The 19358-nt window shown below is 42.7% G+C and overlaps 1 protein-coding gene across 1 annotated transcript in view; it reads left to right on the top strand.

Moving 5' to 3' along the window:
* COL13A1 (collagen type XIII alpha 1 chain) overlaps nucleotides 1–19358 on the top strand; it is a 94180-nt gene that overhangs the window by 52319 nt on the left and 22503 nt on the right. The window contains exons 20-31 of the mRNA XM_077930520.1: nucleotides 184–246; nucleotides 3387–3440; nucleotides 4480–4566; nucleotides 5266–5334; nucleotides 9390–9413; nucleotides 9756–9809; nucleotides 12057–12101; nucleotides 13461–13550; nucleotides 14225–14269; nucleotides 14796–14837; nucleotides 17030–17056; nucleotides 17833–17913. Coding sequence (XP_077786646.1) covers nucleotides 184–246; nucleotides 3387–3440; nucleotides 4480–4566; nucleotides 5266–5334; nucleotides 9390–9413; nucleotides 9756–9809; nucleotides 12057–12101; nucleotides 13461–13550; nucleotides 14225–14269; nucleotides 14796–14837; nucleotides 17030–17056; nucleotides 17833–17913 — 681 coding nt within the window. The remainder of the gene's footprint in view (nucleotides 1–183; nucleotides 247–3386; nucleotides 3441–4479; nucleotides 4567–5265; nucleotides 5335–9389; nucleotides 9414–9755; nucleotides 9810–12056; nucleotides 12102–13460; nucleotides 13551–14224; nucleotides 14270–14795; nucleotides 14838–17029; nucleotides 17057–17832; nucleotides 17914–19358) is intronic.

Below are 19358 nucleotides of genomic sequence, written 5' to 3'. Positions count from 1 at the left end.
AAAACTCTATATAAATCCTACTGATGTTGTTGTTGCTATCAGCAACAAAAGTAGAAGTTTTAGCAAGTTTGCTATTTCTTTTAGGTGTTTCAGGGTTTGGCTATGTTGTGCTTGGAGACTACCAGTCAAGCGTAACAGACATAATTCTCTGCCTCCCTTTTCTTACCCATCCTCCAAATAAAGGGAGACCGTGGAGTTGCAGGGAAGATGGGCCCCCCAGGTTTGCCAGGGAAAAGGGGGCAGAGGGTAGGACATTGTCAAATGCTTGAGCTTGGTTTGCTTATTTGTCTTGTCCTTCCCCCAAACCTTGACCAGGTTGCTTTGAGCTGCATTTTCATGCTTGCCAAAGAATGCTTTTATCCTATTTCTTACAAGTGTGGAGTGTGCTGTGTATGCCCAAAACTAAACCCAGAATTTGAAGCACCCCTGTTCAGAATACTCAAACATTAGCAGTCTTCTGAAAGAGATATGTTTATATATTGTGTCTGCTTTCACCCTTGGAATAACAAACAGGATAAGTATTGTGATGGGAGGACAGAACGATTTGGATGTATGCTGGGATGCCGGTTTATAAGAGGATGCAATTGCTGCTGACTTTGAAGATAGCAAAATCCATGCAACTGATTAGTATTAGCTCTGGCTGCAGCTTATTAACTCTTCACATTTCCCAACTTAATTTGAAAATGAAGCACTCCATTTAATGCCTTGTGTGCACTTTGAAATATAAGTGAGCTCAACTTCTTCACTGCAGATCCAGATAGTACATGAAAATGGCCCTCTGAGTAAACAATTTCCATCTGTACTCAAAAGTGTTATTGCGATGTCCATTTGGACCACTGCATATGCAGACACAGAAAGCAGTTATATCTAGAACAGAAGTTGGCCTCCTGAGAATCTCAGCTGTTGTGATTTAACTTTGAAGGCTGTCTTGGTTGTAGAAAACAGTTGGAAAGGAAAATCAGACAGAGCTTTCAGTGGTCAGATAATCAGGTTTGCTCCACGCAGCTCACAGTACTTCATTCTGCCCTACCACTTGGCTCATTCTTCCTCAATCTCAGTGCCCCCCCTTCTGTTTCCCTTCCTTCCAAAGGCCTATTGCCATAAAAAAAACTGCCCTTCTTAACTCTCAGACCTGCTTTATACATCATGCTTGCACATGCAATATTAGTGATGCCCTTCCCATTAAGCAATGTGTCGCTCATATGGTTCATACCCATGTGATCCAGCCGTCAAGCAGAAATTTACAAAAACGGGCTCTCACTGGGGTACATGGAATGGATTCAGAATAAATGGTCTCAAGATAGCCTTCCGTACAGCTGGTGCTATTATAAATCAGTGTGATCAATATGATTTAAATCATGTTTCCTATTTTGAAATCCAGACATTTCTTGAGCAAAAATGCATTCTGGCCAGCTCAGATAATTAGAACAGACTGGGTTGCATTTCCCTAAGGATGGGGTTACGGTCTCTGGAGTTCACAGTCTGGTGCTGCTGATTGATGAAGCACTGTCACTGGAACTGGTAGATCGGCTGCAACCCCTGCTAGATTCTCCAGCCACAATTATTGGTGCTCTGGTAACATTTAGTGTGGACTCATGAAATGCACTCTGTATTATATATCCTTTGAAGACCTTGGAAACTTCCATTAGTACAAAACACAGCAGCTACAGTGTATTAGCTATAGAGACTGCATCTCACCAGTTCTTAAATAACTATAATAGTTGCTGGTTCCTTTCTAGGCACATTTGAAAGTGCTGGCTATTGCCTGGATAACTTGGGGTCTGTTACTTAAAGGACTACTCTCTCCCACTTGATTCTACCCAAAATGCAAGGTCTTCCCTCAAGGCCTTTGTTTGGATCCCACAACCATCTGACCTTGTATTTACAATGTCTTTATTGGACTAGCTACCCCACCACTCATTATAAAGTGTTTTTGGCAGCAATTTCCTTTCCTTATTTTCCCATGTATTTTGGTGTGTTGAATAGCTGATTTAAATTGCAGTTGGATGTCTGGTTTGGTTTTTTTGGGATGGATGATGCTGTTTCTGTGTTTTACATTGTTTGGATGTTGAATTTTTGTGTTGTTTTTGTTTGTTCTTTTAACTGCACACTGCCTTCGGGGCGTAAGGCAAAGGTGGCTCATAAAAAGATCAAAATGAATTTGTTTGCAACTGAATGCTGCTTTTATGTAATGCAAAGGCACAACTCAAAATGTTTGGCCATTCAGCCCACAGACCCTTTTGTACTATGGAGTGACTTCTCCTTATAGCTGAAGCATCAGCGGTGTAGTTAGCCACAAGGGCACCTGGGGCGGTGTGCATGCCCTGCACCCAGGGGCAGGGGAAGCCACCCACTGGGTGGGGTTTAGCTGGGGCAGGCCACTGCCTGTCCCTCATCTGTAGGGCAGCTGAGGCGGAGGCAACAGGTGGCTGCAAGCTCCACGTTGTCATTTTGGGAGTGTGGAGCCTACAGATGCCCGAGCCACCGTGTCACTCCCAGGAGAAATGCGTGGCTTGGGCGCACTGCAGGCCCCGTGGTAAGTGGCGCCCCCCACGATGTGGTGCCCAGTGGCACACCCCGCCCCCCCTGCTATGCCTCTGTGAAGCATGCACACCTGCACAGAAACTTGGCAAAATCACTGAGGGCTCATCCACACTTCCGCTTGTCCCATGCCTAGAAAGTATGGTTTGAGTGGTTTCCCCGCTCTTTTTCCAGAGAGAACTAGCTCTAAGTTGAGCAAACGTCAATCTGGAAATTGCTCGTTGAATTGCTTGTTAGCTCAAAGTGGGACAAGAGGAAGTGTGCTAAGCTTGGGTTGCAACAGGTGGCCAGAACTTTCCTGAAACTAGGGGTGATAATGGTGTTTCTGTGTTAGATAACCAAAATGGGAACACCCATATTGTTTGTTTTATCGACCTTAGATACTTGGGCATAACACAAGGGTATAAAGCCATCCATATAGGCACTGTAGATGATCTTGGACATACACAGGATTGCAAACCTGGTACCTGTGACGCACCTGCCAGTTCCTGGCCCCCAATATCAAACCATCAGATAAATGATTGTCCTGTGAAGATGGTTTCTTCACAAGATGTTTGTGAAATGCAGCCTTTCAAAACTGGAAAGTTCATTAGATGGTGATTAGTTTTGAGAGATTGTTTCATTTTAAACCATGTTCTTTGAAAAAAAATGGACACATGGCCATGCTGTGATATAGAATCAAAAGGCAAACGATGGTTCTTCAGAAGAAAAATAAAGGAATAAAGCTGTAGACACACTTGCCATGTTGTGTCCATAGATAGATTTACCACCATTCAGCTGATCCTAGTGCAGATTAAACCAATAATTGCAGCAGGTATCCAACCATGTGTATATTTCACCAACAGGGCGAGAAAGGAAAACCTGGTGATCCGGGACCTCCTGGAACCGTAGGACAAAAGGTTTGTTTTGTTACCTGGGAAGGGGATGTGGTAACAGGTATATTTTCTTTATTTGCTTGCACAGAAACATTCAGGGAACAGGGCACCTCCAAGTATGCATCTTTATGCTTCCATAAAAACAGCAAATAATCTGACCGGAGAAAAATATTTCACTGGTCAGATCTTTGTACATTTGTTTTTTAAAAAATTTATAGGCCGCACTTTCATATGAAATATCCACAAGGCGGTGTACAGACTGAAAACACACTATTACAGTAAAAATGTCAACACATCAGTGATAGCTGGTTTGCAAAGGGTTTCAGAACTGAAAGACCTGTTTGAATAATTCAGTGGTTGTTTTTTTCAGAAGATGCCTAAAAGCAAACTTCTACTGTGGTACCTCGGTTTAAGAACAGCCCTGTTTACAAACTATTCGGTTTACGAACTCTGCAAAACCGGAAGTAGTGTCCCGGTTTGCAAACTACCTCGGTCTAAGAACGGAAGCCGAACAGTGGAAGGGCACTGGCAGCAGGAGGCCTCATTCGGGAAAGTGCACCTCGGTTTAAGAATGGTTTCAGTTTAAGAACGGACTTCCAGAACGGATTAAGTTCGTAAACCAAGGTACCACTGTATTGGCATGGAGTTCCAAGGGGGCCAACCACATTAAGGGGTTGGAAATGCGGGCCAAATCTCAGAGGCACGTGGGACCACCAACAGTGGCCCATCAGAAGAGCTACATCTTAGTCAGCGTTCCAGACCCAATGAACATGATTAATACACATTGATCTGTTTTGCTCCCTCCCCCATTCGGTTTTATATTTCCTAAATACTGGTTGGCTTTTCCAGATCCGTAGGTTTCTCCTCCTCCTGTGTGGATGGTGCTGGTTTTGCTAACTGGTTTCACAATTAGTATATGTAATGTCAGCAGTCAACTGACTAAGGGGTATTAGCAGCAATACCTTCTCATTTATCACTTCCTCTCCTTCACTCGTTCAGAAAAAGCCTTGTTATAGAAATACAGGCATTACAATCATTTGACCACTGTTCTTTGTATATCTAGGGAGATAAGGGAGATTCTGACAATGCACTTGGAGGAGGTAAAGGGGAACCTGGACCCCCTGGTTTACCTGGACCTCCAGGACCAAAGGTGAGTAAATTCTCCTTGCTCTTTTCTATACATACTGTGGCTACATCTGTGCTTGGATTGCTCACCAGCTCCACCTACTTCCCAATCACTGGAGACTTTGCCAACCCTCCTCCCCTTATATTCCCCACCACACAAGAAAAAGCCCCTGACTCCTTACAGATCAACAAAGCCCCTTTTCCTTACAGCTCCCTACACTGCAGGAGCAGCCCTTGAAGAGGGTAAGGTGGGGGGGAGTGGCAGATGGCAGTGGCAGCAAAACAGGACTAGGGAGCAATTGCTGGGGAGCTGCACCAGTCTGTACTGAATGTTCCTCTGTGGCTCACCTGCCCACCTGGGCCACTTCTTCCCTCCACCTTGCCCTCTTCCACTAAGGGGTGATTTGTGTGTTTTTGGCAAGCTGTCAACCCACTGTAGTTTGCAGCACCACCTGTCCTTGCCCAAATGAACCATAGCTTGATAACATCTTTATGCAAATAAAGTAGAGTAAGATATGCTTACTGAAGACTATTCCAGAGTGGGTTAGAATCTGACTATATGTGCACTTATAACTGCACTATGCGGTTTTTCTGTGAAGCATGTCCTCTTCTTTGGGGCTTTCTATTCAAGATACTTGAATACTTAGAGATACTTTCAAGCACTAAAGTATCTCTAATCTAGATGGAAACTCTGGTTTCTAACCACCTATGTACTATTTTTCAGGGTCCCAAGGGTGAACCAGGAAAGAATGAAATGGTAGATTACAATGGCAATATCAATGAAGCTTTACAGGTAATAAACTAAGCTGACACATACAACACAGGTGTGTACCATGTGTTGCTATTAGTTTGTTTTATGGTGGTGTTTTTTTGAAGAGTAACAGGTTGTTTCATGCTGATTTAGCTGCAACAAGTGATCATCTCATACAGCAGGCATGTCCAAAGCCTGTTTCGGAGGCCTAATCCAATCCGCTGGTCAATTTATTCTGGCCCCCATGGCAGTATATGTCCTGGGGTAAAATCCTAAAAAAAGCTCAGCAACTTCAATTCTATACAAAGCTCAACAGCTTTGGTTGGCCCTCATGCATGTTTACTTCATCAAATCTGGTCCTCTTTGAAAAAAGTTTGGGCACCCCTGTCATACAGTTAATTGCTGTATTGTTTTTAATACTTGACTGGGAGCCGCCCAGAGTGGCTGGGGAAACTCAGCTAGATGGGCGGGGTATAAATAATAAATTATTATTATTATTATTGCTACCTCTGTAGAAGTTATAGAATGGAGACTTGGGTGTTATATTTATATATACAGATTATTGTAATCACAGCCAGTGATTGAGCAGCACTGGATCATGATGTGGAGATCATTCATGTTTAGGACTACTCAGATTTTAGAATGTGCAGGGGATTCTGGTGAAGTCACCTATTGAAGATGGTAGAATTAGTTTCCAATCTCCTTGTTCCACTGCATGCTAACAGCATCTTTTACCTAAAGTAGATCAGCAAAAGTGTGGCATTCCTCTGGAATATGCATAAAGAATCCCAACCACTGCATGAACAGAAGTCCTACTTTGGGGGTTGTTAGCAAACTCCAACTCACTGGACAAAGCTGAAAGGCCTATTATGGCATGCAAAAACATTATGCCTTGAAAAAAGATAATGCAGCCACCGTGAACCAATACTAAGATTTTTGAGTGACATTTAGACTTTACTGTGAAGCGGGCTTCAGTATAAAACCATCCAGATGTCCACTAAGAGCCAAACTACATGTGGCACTAAACACCATACTGTATTAGTAGGTCTAGCTTATTTTGGATTTTCTTTTGATGTTCGGAGCTGATATCCATACCTTAACACTGTTGGTAAATTTCAAGCCAAACTATACAAGATGCTAAACAGGTCACTACGAGTTTTGTGAATCTTTTTAAATAGCAGGCATGAGAGGCCCTGAACAAAATCAGAACTGTGGCTCATAGAGAGAGTTTTTTAAAACTCTTTATTCCCCTGCCATGATTCCAATTAAAATCACCCCCGCAGTTGCTGTTAACCCCAGGAGCAAAACTTCCATTACTATGTGGAGATAATTCTCTTTGAAACCATGATGGGATAGAAAGGGTTATTCTCTTGGGCCTGTGGAGCTAATGTCAGTGATAGGGAACCAACACTTGCTTATTTAGTTTTTAAAAGATTGGTTTAATTTGTAGTGGTGCATTTAGCATCACAGTTTTATTTGGCCCTAAGCTTACGGACATCACAAGGAATGTTTAGGAAGCTATGGATCTTGGTCCTTTTCTAAAAATATGCTAGACCTACAGCTCTGAATGCAAGATATGGAGATGACCAAAGACTGTCTGAATCTCCAAGACCACAGAATATCTGAGTCGAAGGAGGGACAAGATATTGTCTGTTTCTCACATCTAATACCTGAGGAGGTCTGCTTAGCTCCAGCAAGATGTTAGTCTCATTTGCCTTCAGACTGTACACTGCGGTGCTATTCAGCATGTCTCTCAGTATTCTAACTTCTGCACTCCATGATCTCTTTTATACCCTACCAATAGGCTGTCAGCTAGGACAAAGAGAACATTAATTCAAAATGCAATATTATATAATATGCCTGAATAGCTCCTGCCAGCAGATCACTTTTTGCAAGAGTTGTACAGACATAGCAGTAGTAATAAGATAGTTCCCCACCTGCCAGATTAATACTGCAGATGTTTCAGATTTGTTACCTAGCTACAACAGATGTTTATAGACCCATTAGGCAGTAGGAAACAGTAAAGAACTTCTTGCAATACTTATATTTTGAATAAGAGCTTAACTCTCTGAAATGGGTTTTCCCCCCTAATGAAGATTTCTTGTCTGCTTAATAAATTCCATTTTGTACCTCATATTAACCTACCGTATTTTTCGCTCTATAACACGCACCAGACCATAACACGCACATAGTTTTTAGAGGAGGAAAACAAGAAAAAAATATTCTAAACAAAACAGTGGATGTATGATTTTTGTGGTTCATGCTGTGGCCACAGACATGTGATCTGACGGTGAGTTTGGTGTAGCCCAATGCAAAAATCCTGAGGATCCATGTGGATCCATGCTAAAGTCGCCCTAAAGTCGCAGGGGCGCTGGGGGAGTGAACAGGAAGCAGGAGGAGGAGAACAATCCCTCTCACACACAGACACACACACACACACACAGAGTATCAATCCTAAAGTCGCAGGAGAGCGCAGGGGCGCTGGGAGTGGGAAGCAAGAGAAGGAGAACGATCCCCCCCCCCTCTCTCACACACAGTATCAATCCTAAAGTCGCAGGAGAGCGCAGGGGCACTGGGAGAGTGAAGGGGAAGCAAGAGGAGAACGATGCCTCACACACACACAGACACACACACACACACAGTATCAATCCTAAAGTCGCAGGAGAGCGCAGGGGCGCTGGGAGTGGGAAGCAAGAGAAGGAGAACGATCCCCCCCCCTCTCTCTCTCTCACACACAGTATCAATCCTAAAGTCGCAGGAGAGCGCTGGGGCGCTGGGAGAGTGAAGGGGAAGCAAGAGGAGAACGATGCCTCACACACATACACAGACACACACACACACAGAGTATCACTCCTAAAGTCGCAGGAGAGCGCTGGGGCGCTGTGAGAGTGAACAGGAAGGAGGAGGAGGAGAACGATAGCTCAAGCACACACACACACACACACACACACACACAGCGCCTACAGTGGCTGATCCAAAATCGGACAGCAAAAAACTGCAGGCAGGGACACAGGGTTGTTTTAAAGCAACCAGCCCCGATCTGCTTCTCTCCCTCCTCCCGGCTAGGCTGGCTGAAAAGCTTTGCTGCTACTTAGCAGCTCAGTGGAGAAGAGAGAGGGACATAGAGCACGGGGTTGTTTTAAAGCAACCAACCCCGCTCTGCTTCTCTCCCTCCTGCCCGGCTCGGCTCGCTGACAGGAGCCGCTTACACCCGCTTTGCAGTTTCAAAGAGAGCCACGGACTGCTCACAACTGCAGCGGATTCCCCTGCCATCTGTAGGCATTCGCTCCATAACACGCACAGACATTTCCCCTTACTTTCCAGGAGGAAAAAACTGCGTGTTATAGAGCGAAAAATACGGTATTCTTTTCTGGTCTTTAACATGGGAGTTCAAGCTATTTCTGTGCAGCAGAAATAGGCAAGTAAATTGATGGGTTCAATGCAGCCTGATGATTGATTATGGGTGGGAGCAGTGTACACTAATCAGTAGTATGGCTGTCTAAAGCATTGAACTATAAAATGACCACTTGAAGGGCTGTAGGAACCAGGTCTATAGTATATGTACAGGGAGAGATGTATGGAAATTGCTTGTTTGGGGAGAAATGGTTTTGAATTTCAAGGTACTGAAGTAGTGCTTGTTTCAGATTAGGAATGCCAACTTGGATGATTTCTTCTATGCATCTGTAATGGCTGATCAACTTGGACATTCATAAACATATAGGGTGGTATATCCAGTTGTGGTGCCCTACTTGTGCACTGAGTTCCACTTCTGTAAACAGGATTCCCCATTGATGCCCCTCTTCATCTGATTTAGAGGGCTGGGAGACCCTCCGCAAGGAGGGGAGGGGAAGAGGAAGTCCCTTCACATTTGCTGGGTTGAGTCTCGCCCATATTATGAAGATGCTGTAAAGCTGCTGTTCTCCTTAAAGAAAAATTACAGTGTAAAAACTATTTTGAAATTCCAGAATGGAAATAAAACCTACATTACATTTCATGCAACGTGTGGTTAATTGTTTAAGCATTAGTTTGGAGGTGAAAGGAAGAGAGTCGCTTCTTTAAGAAGAAACTTTAATATATATATTTTGGGTTTTTTCCAGGAGATACGAACCTTGGCTCTTATGGTAAGTCACCTTTCCTCCTATATGCAGTGGGGTTTATAAACAAAGTTCTGTTACCTAAAAGGGGTAGAATCAGCAACCGTTGGAAGACGCCTAGGAGGTCATCTGGTCCAACCAGTGCGCAGGATCAGCAAAGCAAGATGCTGCTGCAGCATCCCTGACACGTGGCTGTCCATCAGCCTCTGCTTAAGTACCACAAGCAAAGGAAGAGCCCACCACTGCCCAAGGCAGCCTGGTTCACTGTCAAAGAGCTCTTAGCATTAAGAAGGATCTACTTTTGCAATGTTTTCATTTTTAAAGGAAGAAAGCAAGTTATTTTGTAAACATGAGTTTTTCTTTCATCAGGGACCTCCTGGACTACCTGGTGTCGCAGGTCCTCCAGGACTACCTGGACAGAAGGTAAGAGTCACAATCTGAGATTCCTTAAAAATGACTAGGGCATGATCTAGAAAAAACAAAACAAAAACACTTTAAGGCCCAGAAGGTTTCAATGCAATAGATGCCTACACATGTTTCTCTCATTTAAATTCAGAAATGCTGAACTTGTGATTATGCTCCAAGCTTACTAATAATTAGGACCTTGCAATGCAATCCTATATTTGTTGTTGTTTAGTCCTTTAGTTGTGTCTGACTCTTCATGACTCGGACACAACTAAGCGACTAAAGAACAACAAATATAGGATCTACTCAAAAACAAGCCCTGTTCAATGGAACTTACTCCTGGGTAACTGAAAAAGATTGTGTATAAGCATTAATGTACTACATGACCAGTAGAGTTATTTTCCCTGTGTATCCTCATCACTCCATAATGAAAAGGCAGCTGTAAACTTTTCTTCCTACTCATTATATCTCACATTTTATAACTGCAGAATAATAAAACCTAGTTTTAGTATGAGGTGGTGCTGTGCATTCCATTACTAAGGGGAAATGTTCTATAAATAAAAGTACGCCTGGATAGTGTCTGACACAAGAGACTTCTTTTTCAGTCACCCTTGTTTTAGTCAACTGCACTCTAAAGACTTTTCTGCACATTACATTTTACCCCCTGATTGCTATACCTCAGGCAAGTGCATGTTAGGTACAAGCCAGATAGATGACACACCTGGTTGTAAATTAATTTACCACAGACAATTTTTTTTAAAAAAACAACAACCGTATGTCCATCCATAAGCATAATTTAAAACCTGGTTTTGTGTCTGATGGTTGTGCTGCATCTATGCTATGGCAGGGAATTACTTTATTCTCAGTGGCCATAAAGGAAACATAACACAAAGCTGGGGGGTGAATTTCAATTGCCTCTGTTAGTTAAATGCCACTGGGTGTGTATAGTGGAAGCTAGGTGCATACACACTATGAAATACATTCAAAGCACATTTACCCCCTCAAAGAATTTAGGGGTAAACTACAGCACCCATAATTCTTTGAGGGAAAGTAGTATGTACACAGGCATCAGCACAGCTGGGGGAACAGGCTGCATTTCTTCCCTGATATTCCCATCTTGGGAAACCTCTTTCCCACACTTGGCTCTTGTGAGAATCCCTCTGTGGTGTGGGAGTTCTAGGGCACTGCTATTGTCAAGTGAATAGGACTGCCAGGTTGTTGGCTGGAAATATCCCAGTCCAAGCAGAAGACAACCCAGGCTTCCCCACAAGTTCCCCTCTTAGCGTTGCCCATCCTCCCAACCTCCCTCCTGTTCTCCACTTGTCGTAATAAGCAGACTCTAGATCTACTGCAAGAAATACAGGTGCCAGAAAAGAGTGGAACAAGCGAGAGTGGTCATGGTTCCTTCATGCTCCCTGCATTAGGGAATTTCAATGTGCAGTGTAGATTTCCAGGTTGCAGTCTCACAACGTTCTGTAGCCACTGACTCTGCTCAATCCTCATTGGGTTGTTTGGTGTTTTCCCGCACCTTAAGGTTTGTATCTAAAGGTTTTTATTATTATTATGCAACCCTTGGAACTCCCCCACCAAGCCTGCTGATACCACTCTCTTTTGCCTGGATTTTGCCATGCACCTGGAGAGTGAAGTTTGCTATAATTACCCATGATTCCTCTACCTGCAGAGTTGTTTTTCGTCACTTCCCGTGCTTAACACACAAAGAGGTGAAATAGCCCTTCACAATTATTATTATTTTATTATTTTTATTTTTAAAATAATATTTATTAAAGTTTCAAAAAAGAATTACAAAAAACAAATAAACAAACAAAAAGAAAAAGATAATTCATTCATTACATTCCAGATTTTCAGTAACTTCTTTCCAGACCTTCCCCTCACCTCCCCTTCTTGTATTCCATGTCCAAGATAATTATCCAACAAGTTCTTAACCCTAAATTTTTAACCTTAATTTGTTATTATATTTAATTCAATTTATATATCAACTTTTAACTCATAAACATCAATCATTTATACTTAAAAAATTTCCTAAGGTCAACCCAATTTCCCTTCCACGAATTCCCCATCTTTATACTAATAACAACAAAAAATTAAAAAGAAAAATGTAAAAGAAAGATTCAGACACCCTTTGGATTTCCAAACCCCACCCTCCCTTCCCCGGTTTCGATCCCCAAGCCAAAATCCATTAGTCCCTCTACTATCAGCCTGCACAATTATTATTATTTTAAATCTCTGTTGGTTTCTGCATCTTAGGGTGAAATTGGCCTGCCTGGTCCTCCCGGACATGACGGAGAAAAGGTAAGGGCTAGGGAATGGGAGTGTATTAATTTGGCTGGCCTTTCAAGCACGAAAATAGATGGGTCACAGTTTCAAATGACTGAAGGTGAGATTATCTGCTCTCTAAAACTGGAATTACTATAAAAGGCACTGATGGTGATCTTGATTTAAACTGTTTCCATAAAACAAGAATGCTTTTGGTGGCTCCATTTGCCAAGTGCTTGGCCTGATCTATGGCAGCTGTTGAATACGTACCTGCCATTAGCCATACGATATCAGAACTTCCAGATTGTACGTTTTACCAAACTGGGCCTGGAGACTTCAACACCTGACTGAATTGTCATAAGGCAAGATGCTGCCTTATCTTCCCTCCTGATGGGTCTACCTCTTTCTTCACAAGTTAAATACACAAATGTTCTTCTCAATGAACTCAATGTGATTTTTGCATGCAGAAATCCAAATCCTACACACATTTATCTTGAAGTAAGTTTGGAATGCCTCTCTGTTTAGCATAGCTTTCTATAGGACTAAGATGGTGAAAGACTGAGAACTTTAAATGTGTTTTAATGGAGGGGGGGTTCTAAGAAGACATTCACAGTAATTTGCAGTGGTGTGGAAGGAGCAGAGGGATGGACTTACATATAACCCCTCCATCCTGTGTAGACACACATTTTCACACAGCCCCCCCCCCCCCAAGCATAAACTCTTAATCTCAGGGTCATGGGTTCAAGCCCCGTATTACTCAAAATATTCCTTCATTGCAGAGGGTCAGACTAGATGACCCTCATGTTCCTTCCAAGTCTACAATTCTATGATTCTATGAACTTCAGGGTCGCACTCATATAAATGGGATGTCACAATGGGGTGAAATCCTCCCATGTATTTATTTGTGCACCTTTGGACAAATGCCCTCAAGGTGGCCTACATGGCCAATCCATAAAAGACACAACAATAAAAACAACAACAAATGAACAGCAAGATTTATTATTTATAATTTGTTGTGTATCGTTTTACTGATTTTCCTGTTAGCCACTTACAGCTCATTTGAAAGATACTCTGGGTTATAAATGTTCTTCAATTACACTCTTTATTATATTACATCTGCCACTGCTTCTACCGAATCAATCCATCTGCACTGCATTCCCAGGACCTTTGCCTAGTAGGTTGTTGACTGGGGACGTGTCAAGAAACACATTAGAGAGAGTTCTGTGAGTAAAGACCACAAAGGGTGTTGTCTATAGCTGCTTGCTAGCACTGAGTTCAGCGCCCTTAGTACTTGGGTCTCAATACGTTTCCACTCTGATAATGCCAGCAGTGCGGTCATGTTTTTCTATTGCATTGTATAGTATTTAAAAATAAATATTTTTTCTTCTTCTGTAGGGTCTTGATGGCTTAGCTGGAGAAAAAGGTGATCAGGGGATGCCAGGACCTCTAGGCCTAACAGGTCCAATCGGACTTCCAGGATTAACAGTAAGCTATCCAAAGAATTAGATCATCCCCCCCCAAAAACCCTTTCTGTGGGGAGAGTCAAGCACTACAAAACACTGCCTTGAATTCTTTCTCAGCTGAAGCTGAGCTAATGGTGGCTCACCTGAGGCTCTGCAGTAAGTTTGTGAAGGAGGTGAGATTTAAAGCAGGAACTACCACTACCACAATTCTCACCTTAAGTCATTATACTATACCACCATAGTGCTGCTTGATTGAGAAAAAGGCTTGTCAGAACCACCTGCTTTTGAAATCGATTATGTTTGAACAAAGAGGGGGGAAAGTGGAAGCATCTATGCCTCAGATAAAACAGGTGCTAATCAGTTGTGTGCAGGGAGGGCACAATTTCTAGAAATATGGAATATGTGTTTCTTAAAAGTTTGGCCATTATATTTCTGAACATACTTTGCCAGCTTAAGACATTATCTAAATTTGTTAGAATGGTGCCCAGCTATTTTGACAAAGATCAAGATAGGTAGCACAGCTAATTCAGGCACACTGTCGTATATTTTGGGAGGGGTGCAAAATGATGACTGCAGTTCTTCTTCTCTAATGGATGTCTTCATCTGAATGTTAAGCCATCTGAAAGCTCTTAATACTGTAAAGAAATAAAAATCATACCAGTGCTTGAGTTTATGCTATACTTGCTGCATTTGCAGGGAGAGAAAGGAGAACCTGGCGCAAAAGGAGACACTGGAGATTCAGTAAGTTGTCATTCCACAATTTATCCTCTAAAAACAGAAGCTGAAGCTTACTGGGAGGATCACTGGTGTAGTCAAAGCATCCGTCAGGGTTTTATGGGTTGTGAACTTTAAACTGCCTACTCCAAACTATTCTACTGAAAAAGGGGCCTGCCTTGACGTGATGGCAACTGATCTGTGGCTGACCTCTAAGTACTCACAGAGTAAGGGCAGGGACCATTTTAACAGCAAAGGGGATTTCTGGGTGAGGACCACAGCAGCCTTCCCTACTCACAGCATGGTTTTCTGCATCCCCGCTCCCCAAGCACTTCTCCAGCCAACCCCACCTCTAATGCAGTGCTTAGTTGAGAAGAAAAGACACCCAGAAGGATACACTTCAGAAACATAAATGGTACCCATCTACTCTTTTCATTTATTCCATAGCCATTCACTTCTCTCATGAGCCCACCATTCTGAAGGTTACATAATGTGCTCTTATGCAAGCTGTTTACTATGGCACTGACTTTTCTTTTTCTGTTTGGGGTTTCAGGTACCAGGGCCCCCAGGGCCCCAAGGCCCACCAGGAACACCAGTAAGTCCTATCTGTCAACTACATATATGGCAGCATTTCACTGAAACTTCATACACAACTCTGTTCTGCACATAGCTGTCAACTTACAGATTTGAAAATAAGGGACCAGCAGCCAAAATAAGGGACCTGCAGCCTCACCTGTTCCAGGCACTCCAGTCTTCCAGTCCTCCTGCAGTCTGGTCAAACTCATGCTGGTAGCTTTGAGAACACTGCCCAACCAACTTTGTAACCAGAGGTTCAACTGAATAGAATCTGAATCACATGCACCACAAGGCCTATGCAGCCTCAACTTAAGATGGCTCCCCGGCCTGGCTTTGCACTGCAAAGTTTGCAGCAGCATGTGCAACAAAATGGCGTCCAGCATTCAAAAACCCCCTCAGCTTGCATTAACTAGCCACACACAAGGCATGCAAGCTCCATCCCCCCAGTCGTTCTTAGATTTCTTATTGGGTGAGCAACACAGCCAAGCAACACAGTTGGAGCCTCCCTCCTCCCTGGCCGGCAGGGAGGGAGGGAGAGGAGCTGCTTCCTTTGAAATTTAAGGGACATCCTTTAAGGGACATCCATCAATAAGGGACAGCAGCGAGACATGGCGCTGGAATAAGGGACTATCCCTTCAAATAAGGGACACTTGACAGCTATGGTTCTGCAAGGCTGCCAATAGTCAATGTTAACTACAATGCACGGCGTGAGCAAGCAAGTAACTTAGTTATTATAGTTGTTCAAGCCATTTTTATCTTGTCTTTAGCTTGAGACAGTTTGTGGACAAATTTAAAATAGAAACAAAATGGAAACAATACAACATATAAGATATATAGGCATATATATTTCGGCATATATATATATATATATATATATATATATATATATATATATATATTGAAGACAGGAGTGCCTGGCGTGCTCTGGTCCATGGGGTCACGAAGAGTCAGACACGATTAAACGACTAAACAACAAACATATATATATAAGATTGAACACCATTGCAGTTAAAATATAGCAATAAGGAGCAATTTCTGGGTAGATGAAATCAACAAAACTGCAGTGCTGGCAGCACAGCATATTCTGGTCCTGCGGTTTTACCTGCTGTTTGCTGTACGAACTGAGCCAGGGCACCGTACCTAGACCAACACATCCCAGTGAAGAATGTTTGTTTTTGTCGCAATATGATCTGCAGACTAATTCAATAGATGCTATTCTACAGTGGTACCTCAGGTTAAGAACTTAATTCGTTCTGGAGGTCCGTTCTTAACCTGAAACTGTTCTTAACCTGAAGCACTACTTTAGCTAATGGGGCCTCCTACTGCCGCTGCGGCGCAATTTCTGTTCTCATCCTGAAGCAAAGTTCTTAACCCGAGGTACTATTTCTGGGTTAGCGGAGTCTGTAACCTGAAGTGTCTGTAACCAAGAGGTACCACTGTATTCCTAATGAAAAAGCAGTGTCGGGGTGCTGCAGTTTTAAAGCAGAGTGGCAGAAGGGAGCTGCTCGTAACTGCTTCTGCAAAGAAAGGCCTTTCACACACCAGTAGCAGTTGGCAGGGGTGGGGCAGTCATGCTCACCTGACCTCCAGTTGCCCACATTGCTGGATGGATAGCTAGGGAAGTTGGCATGGTGCAAATACACCAACAGAGCCTGTTTGCACTCCCAACAGTGCTTTTGCACCTCACTGCCCCTCTGTCTTTTCCCTTTTCCATCCCAGTATATAGCAGTGACACAGGTGACCAGAGATCAGGTGTGTGTCACTGCCCTATGCTGCTGTCCACTACTGTCACCCACCATATGCAAGGATATGCTATGTAATGTCTGTTTGCTGATCCTGTTTAAGGACAAAAGTATGGGTACAATTAATGACACTGCTGTAGCAATCGATAATAGACATCTAAAAATCCCCATTTTATTTTATATATACTGATGCCTTACTGTTAATCCATCCTTTCAAACGGATGTATCGATCAACAAAAAAGACTTGGTACATCACTACTGGCACAGTATATAACTATTATCTATAGGCAGGAAATGGTGGGAACAGATAAAAACAGCACTAGAGCATTTGCTCTGTTAGTTGCTGTAATTTATATCATTAACAAGAAAGCAGAGGGTGCAAAAGAATGAGTAATATAGGAACTGTGTGCTACTGGACTTCTGAAATTTAACCCACCCTAATTTTTATTCTTGTTTGTTCCAAATACAGGGTCTTCAAGGTGGTCGAGGACCTAAGGTAAGAATGAAGGACCATCACATTGGATTAAATAAGGCCCTTTTAGAGCAAGTGTATAAGAAGCTGCTCTGAAGGTCGTATTATTGGCTTGGGTCAGTTTAGAGTTTTTCCAAACATGCCAGTGGAACTAATATACCCCATCTCCCCACATTCAAATAGTGTCAGGTTTTAAAGCAGAAACTCTTATTTCAGGCTGAAATAAACCCATGCTTCTTATACCATTATGTGTCAGTTCATGTATGTAAAGCCCAAACACATGCTTGTTTCTGCTTTTTTTGTTCTGTGCAAAAAGGCCACTTAGGTGAGCAATTTGAAATAGGCAAACAACACATGATAAAAGGGTTTAAGGGTCCCTCCTCCCACACCTTCTTTACTCAAAATGGCTCCAAAGCTGTTTTCTTTTTCTTATGTGGAAACTTGACTCTAATACATGTATTTGCCCTTCCCTTCCTTTATGATTTGCATTGAAAAATCAGGATATCTTACAAATATTTACTCTTCATCTATGGGAGCTCAGAACTTCTCAATTTGCATAAACTCTAGCATCGACTTCAGAGACTGATTATCCTGTCACTTTCACTATTGAACACTTTAAATATCTCCTTTGAAACCAGTGGAGCAACTTGGCATTGTCTAGTGTGAGAGTGAAATTGGCTGCAAAATGTTCTTTAGTCATTGCCTTGGATGCTACTGGGTGCCTTTGCTATGTAATTAATATCTGTTTAGAAACATTCCAAGGAAGTGTTAGGCTTTCTCCTGATACATCTTTCCTTTAGGGGGAAGCAGGCATTTCTGGAATGAAAGGCGAAAAGGGTGCCCAGGGAGAAAAAGGAGACCGAGGTCCTCTGGGATTGCCTGTAAGTATCTAGAAAGCAAGGAGAACTTCACAGGCCATCTTTAACCCAAGCTTTCACCAAATACTAAAATAAGAAGCATAATTTGATAAAATGACACATGGAATGAGAAGCTGCAAAACACGATGCCATGCTGTGAAGTCCACAAAGCTGCAAAGATGTCTTGAGTTTGAGAATTCTGGTCACTGACTCAAGGTCCCCTGGATTTTGCTTGCTTGGGTGATACCAACAAGAGAAATTTTACTTCTGGGCTCTTGCCACATGTATTTCTTATGCTCATAATAATCTTCAAGTGCCAATACATTCAAGCAAGAAACATAAATAGTTTGTAGATTCTATAAACTATTCTATAAACAAGGCTGCTGGTTGGGGCTAATGAGAGCTACAGTCCAAAACGTGAAGGACATTAGATCAGGGAAGACCAGGCTGAACTGCTAAGCCTAGGTTTGGCAGGGTTCTCTTCTCAAACAAAGCCAGCATTCCCTGTTTCTATTAGGGTTCTGTTTTTAGAGTATAATACTCCTCATCAGATAACCCATTTCCTCTCTTAAATATGGACTAATTGACACAGTCAGCCCACACATACCCTTTTTGTCTTCCTGCACTGCAGTTTGCTAATGGCAAATGGGTGCTTTGAAGATTTCATCCCAAGCCATGGTTCCAGTTTCCGGATTGCAATAAGGCATGCTGTTGCTTGATCCATAGGACACCTGTAGCTTGGTGCCCCCACCCACCATAGGGCACTCTTTTCCATAGGCAACCTGCAAACCTAGTCCAGAAAGGAGGGGGCTACAAACTCCCTGGTCATTTATTTATGCAGATCCTACAGTTATGAAGTTCAAGGGAATGTTATTGTGGACACTTAGGGCAGGGACAGCTACTTTTTTACGGGAGTATTGATGTCAGCTAGCTGAAATGAAATTTGAATTGGGGACTTTCTGGCTTACAGCTCACATTCTGTGATCAACACCACAAAAGACTGCATAGAAAAGTGGCAACCAGACCGCAGGGTCCTCATTTTGGCAACGTCCAGCTGCCTGTGGCAGAAGTTGGAAGCTAGAGACTATTGTCTAGTAGAGATGGACCAATGCCATATCTCATTATGCAGCTGCCCTGTTTATACAACCTCACTGATATTCCCAAGATTGCATGTGCTTTGCCTTCCCTACCACCTGTGCAAGTCATCAATTGGTGATAGTGAAGCAATGCAAAATGGATGGCAACTTGGTAAGATAAGCATGAGCTGGATCAGCTGGCAGATCAAAAAGGAGAATTCTGATATCTGTATCTGGGCTTTGGGCCATATGGGCAGCATCTCTATTTTAGTGGATTTCCATGGCATTCATACATCAAAACCAAATGGATAGGGACAGGTCTTGTTATTCAGAAACTAACCTGAACTATCTTTCTAGCTCTCTAGACTTCAGCTGTGTGATTGTTTGGCTGAC

Source organism: Podarcis muralis, chromosome 6 (assembly GCF_964188315.1).
Source record: "Podarcis muralis chromosome 6, rPodMur119.hap1.1, whole genome shotgun sequence".
In the NCBI taxonomy this organism is placed as follows: Eukaryota; Metazoa; Chordata; class Lepidosauria; order Squamata; family Lacertidae; genus Podarcis; species Podarcis muralis.
This window is presented reverse-complemented; position numbering and strand designations above follow the sequence as displayed.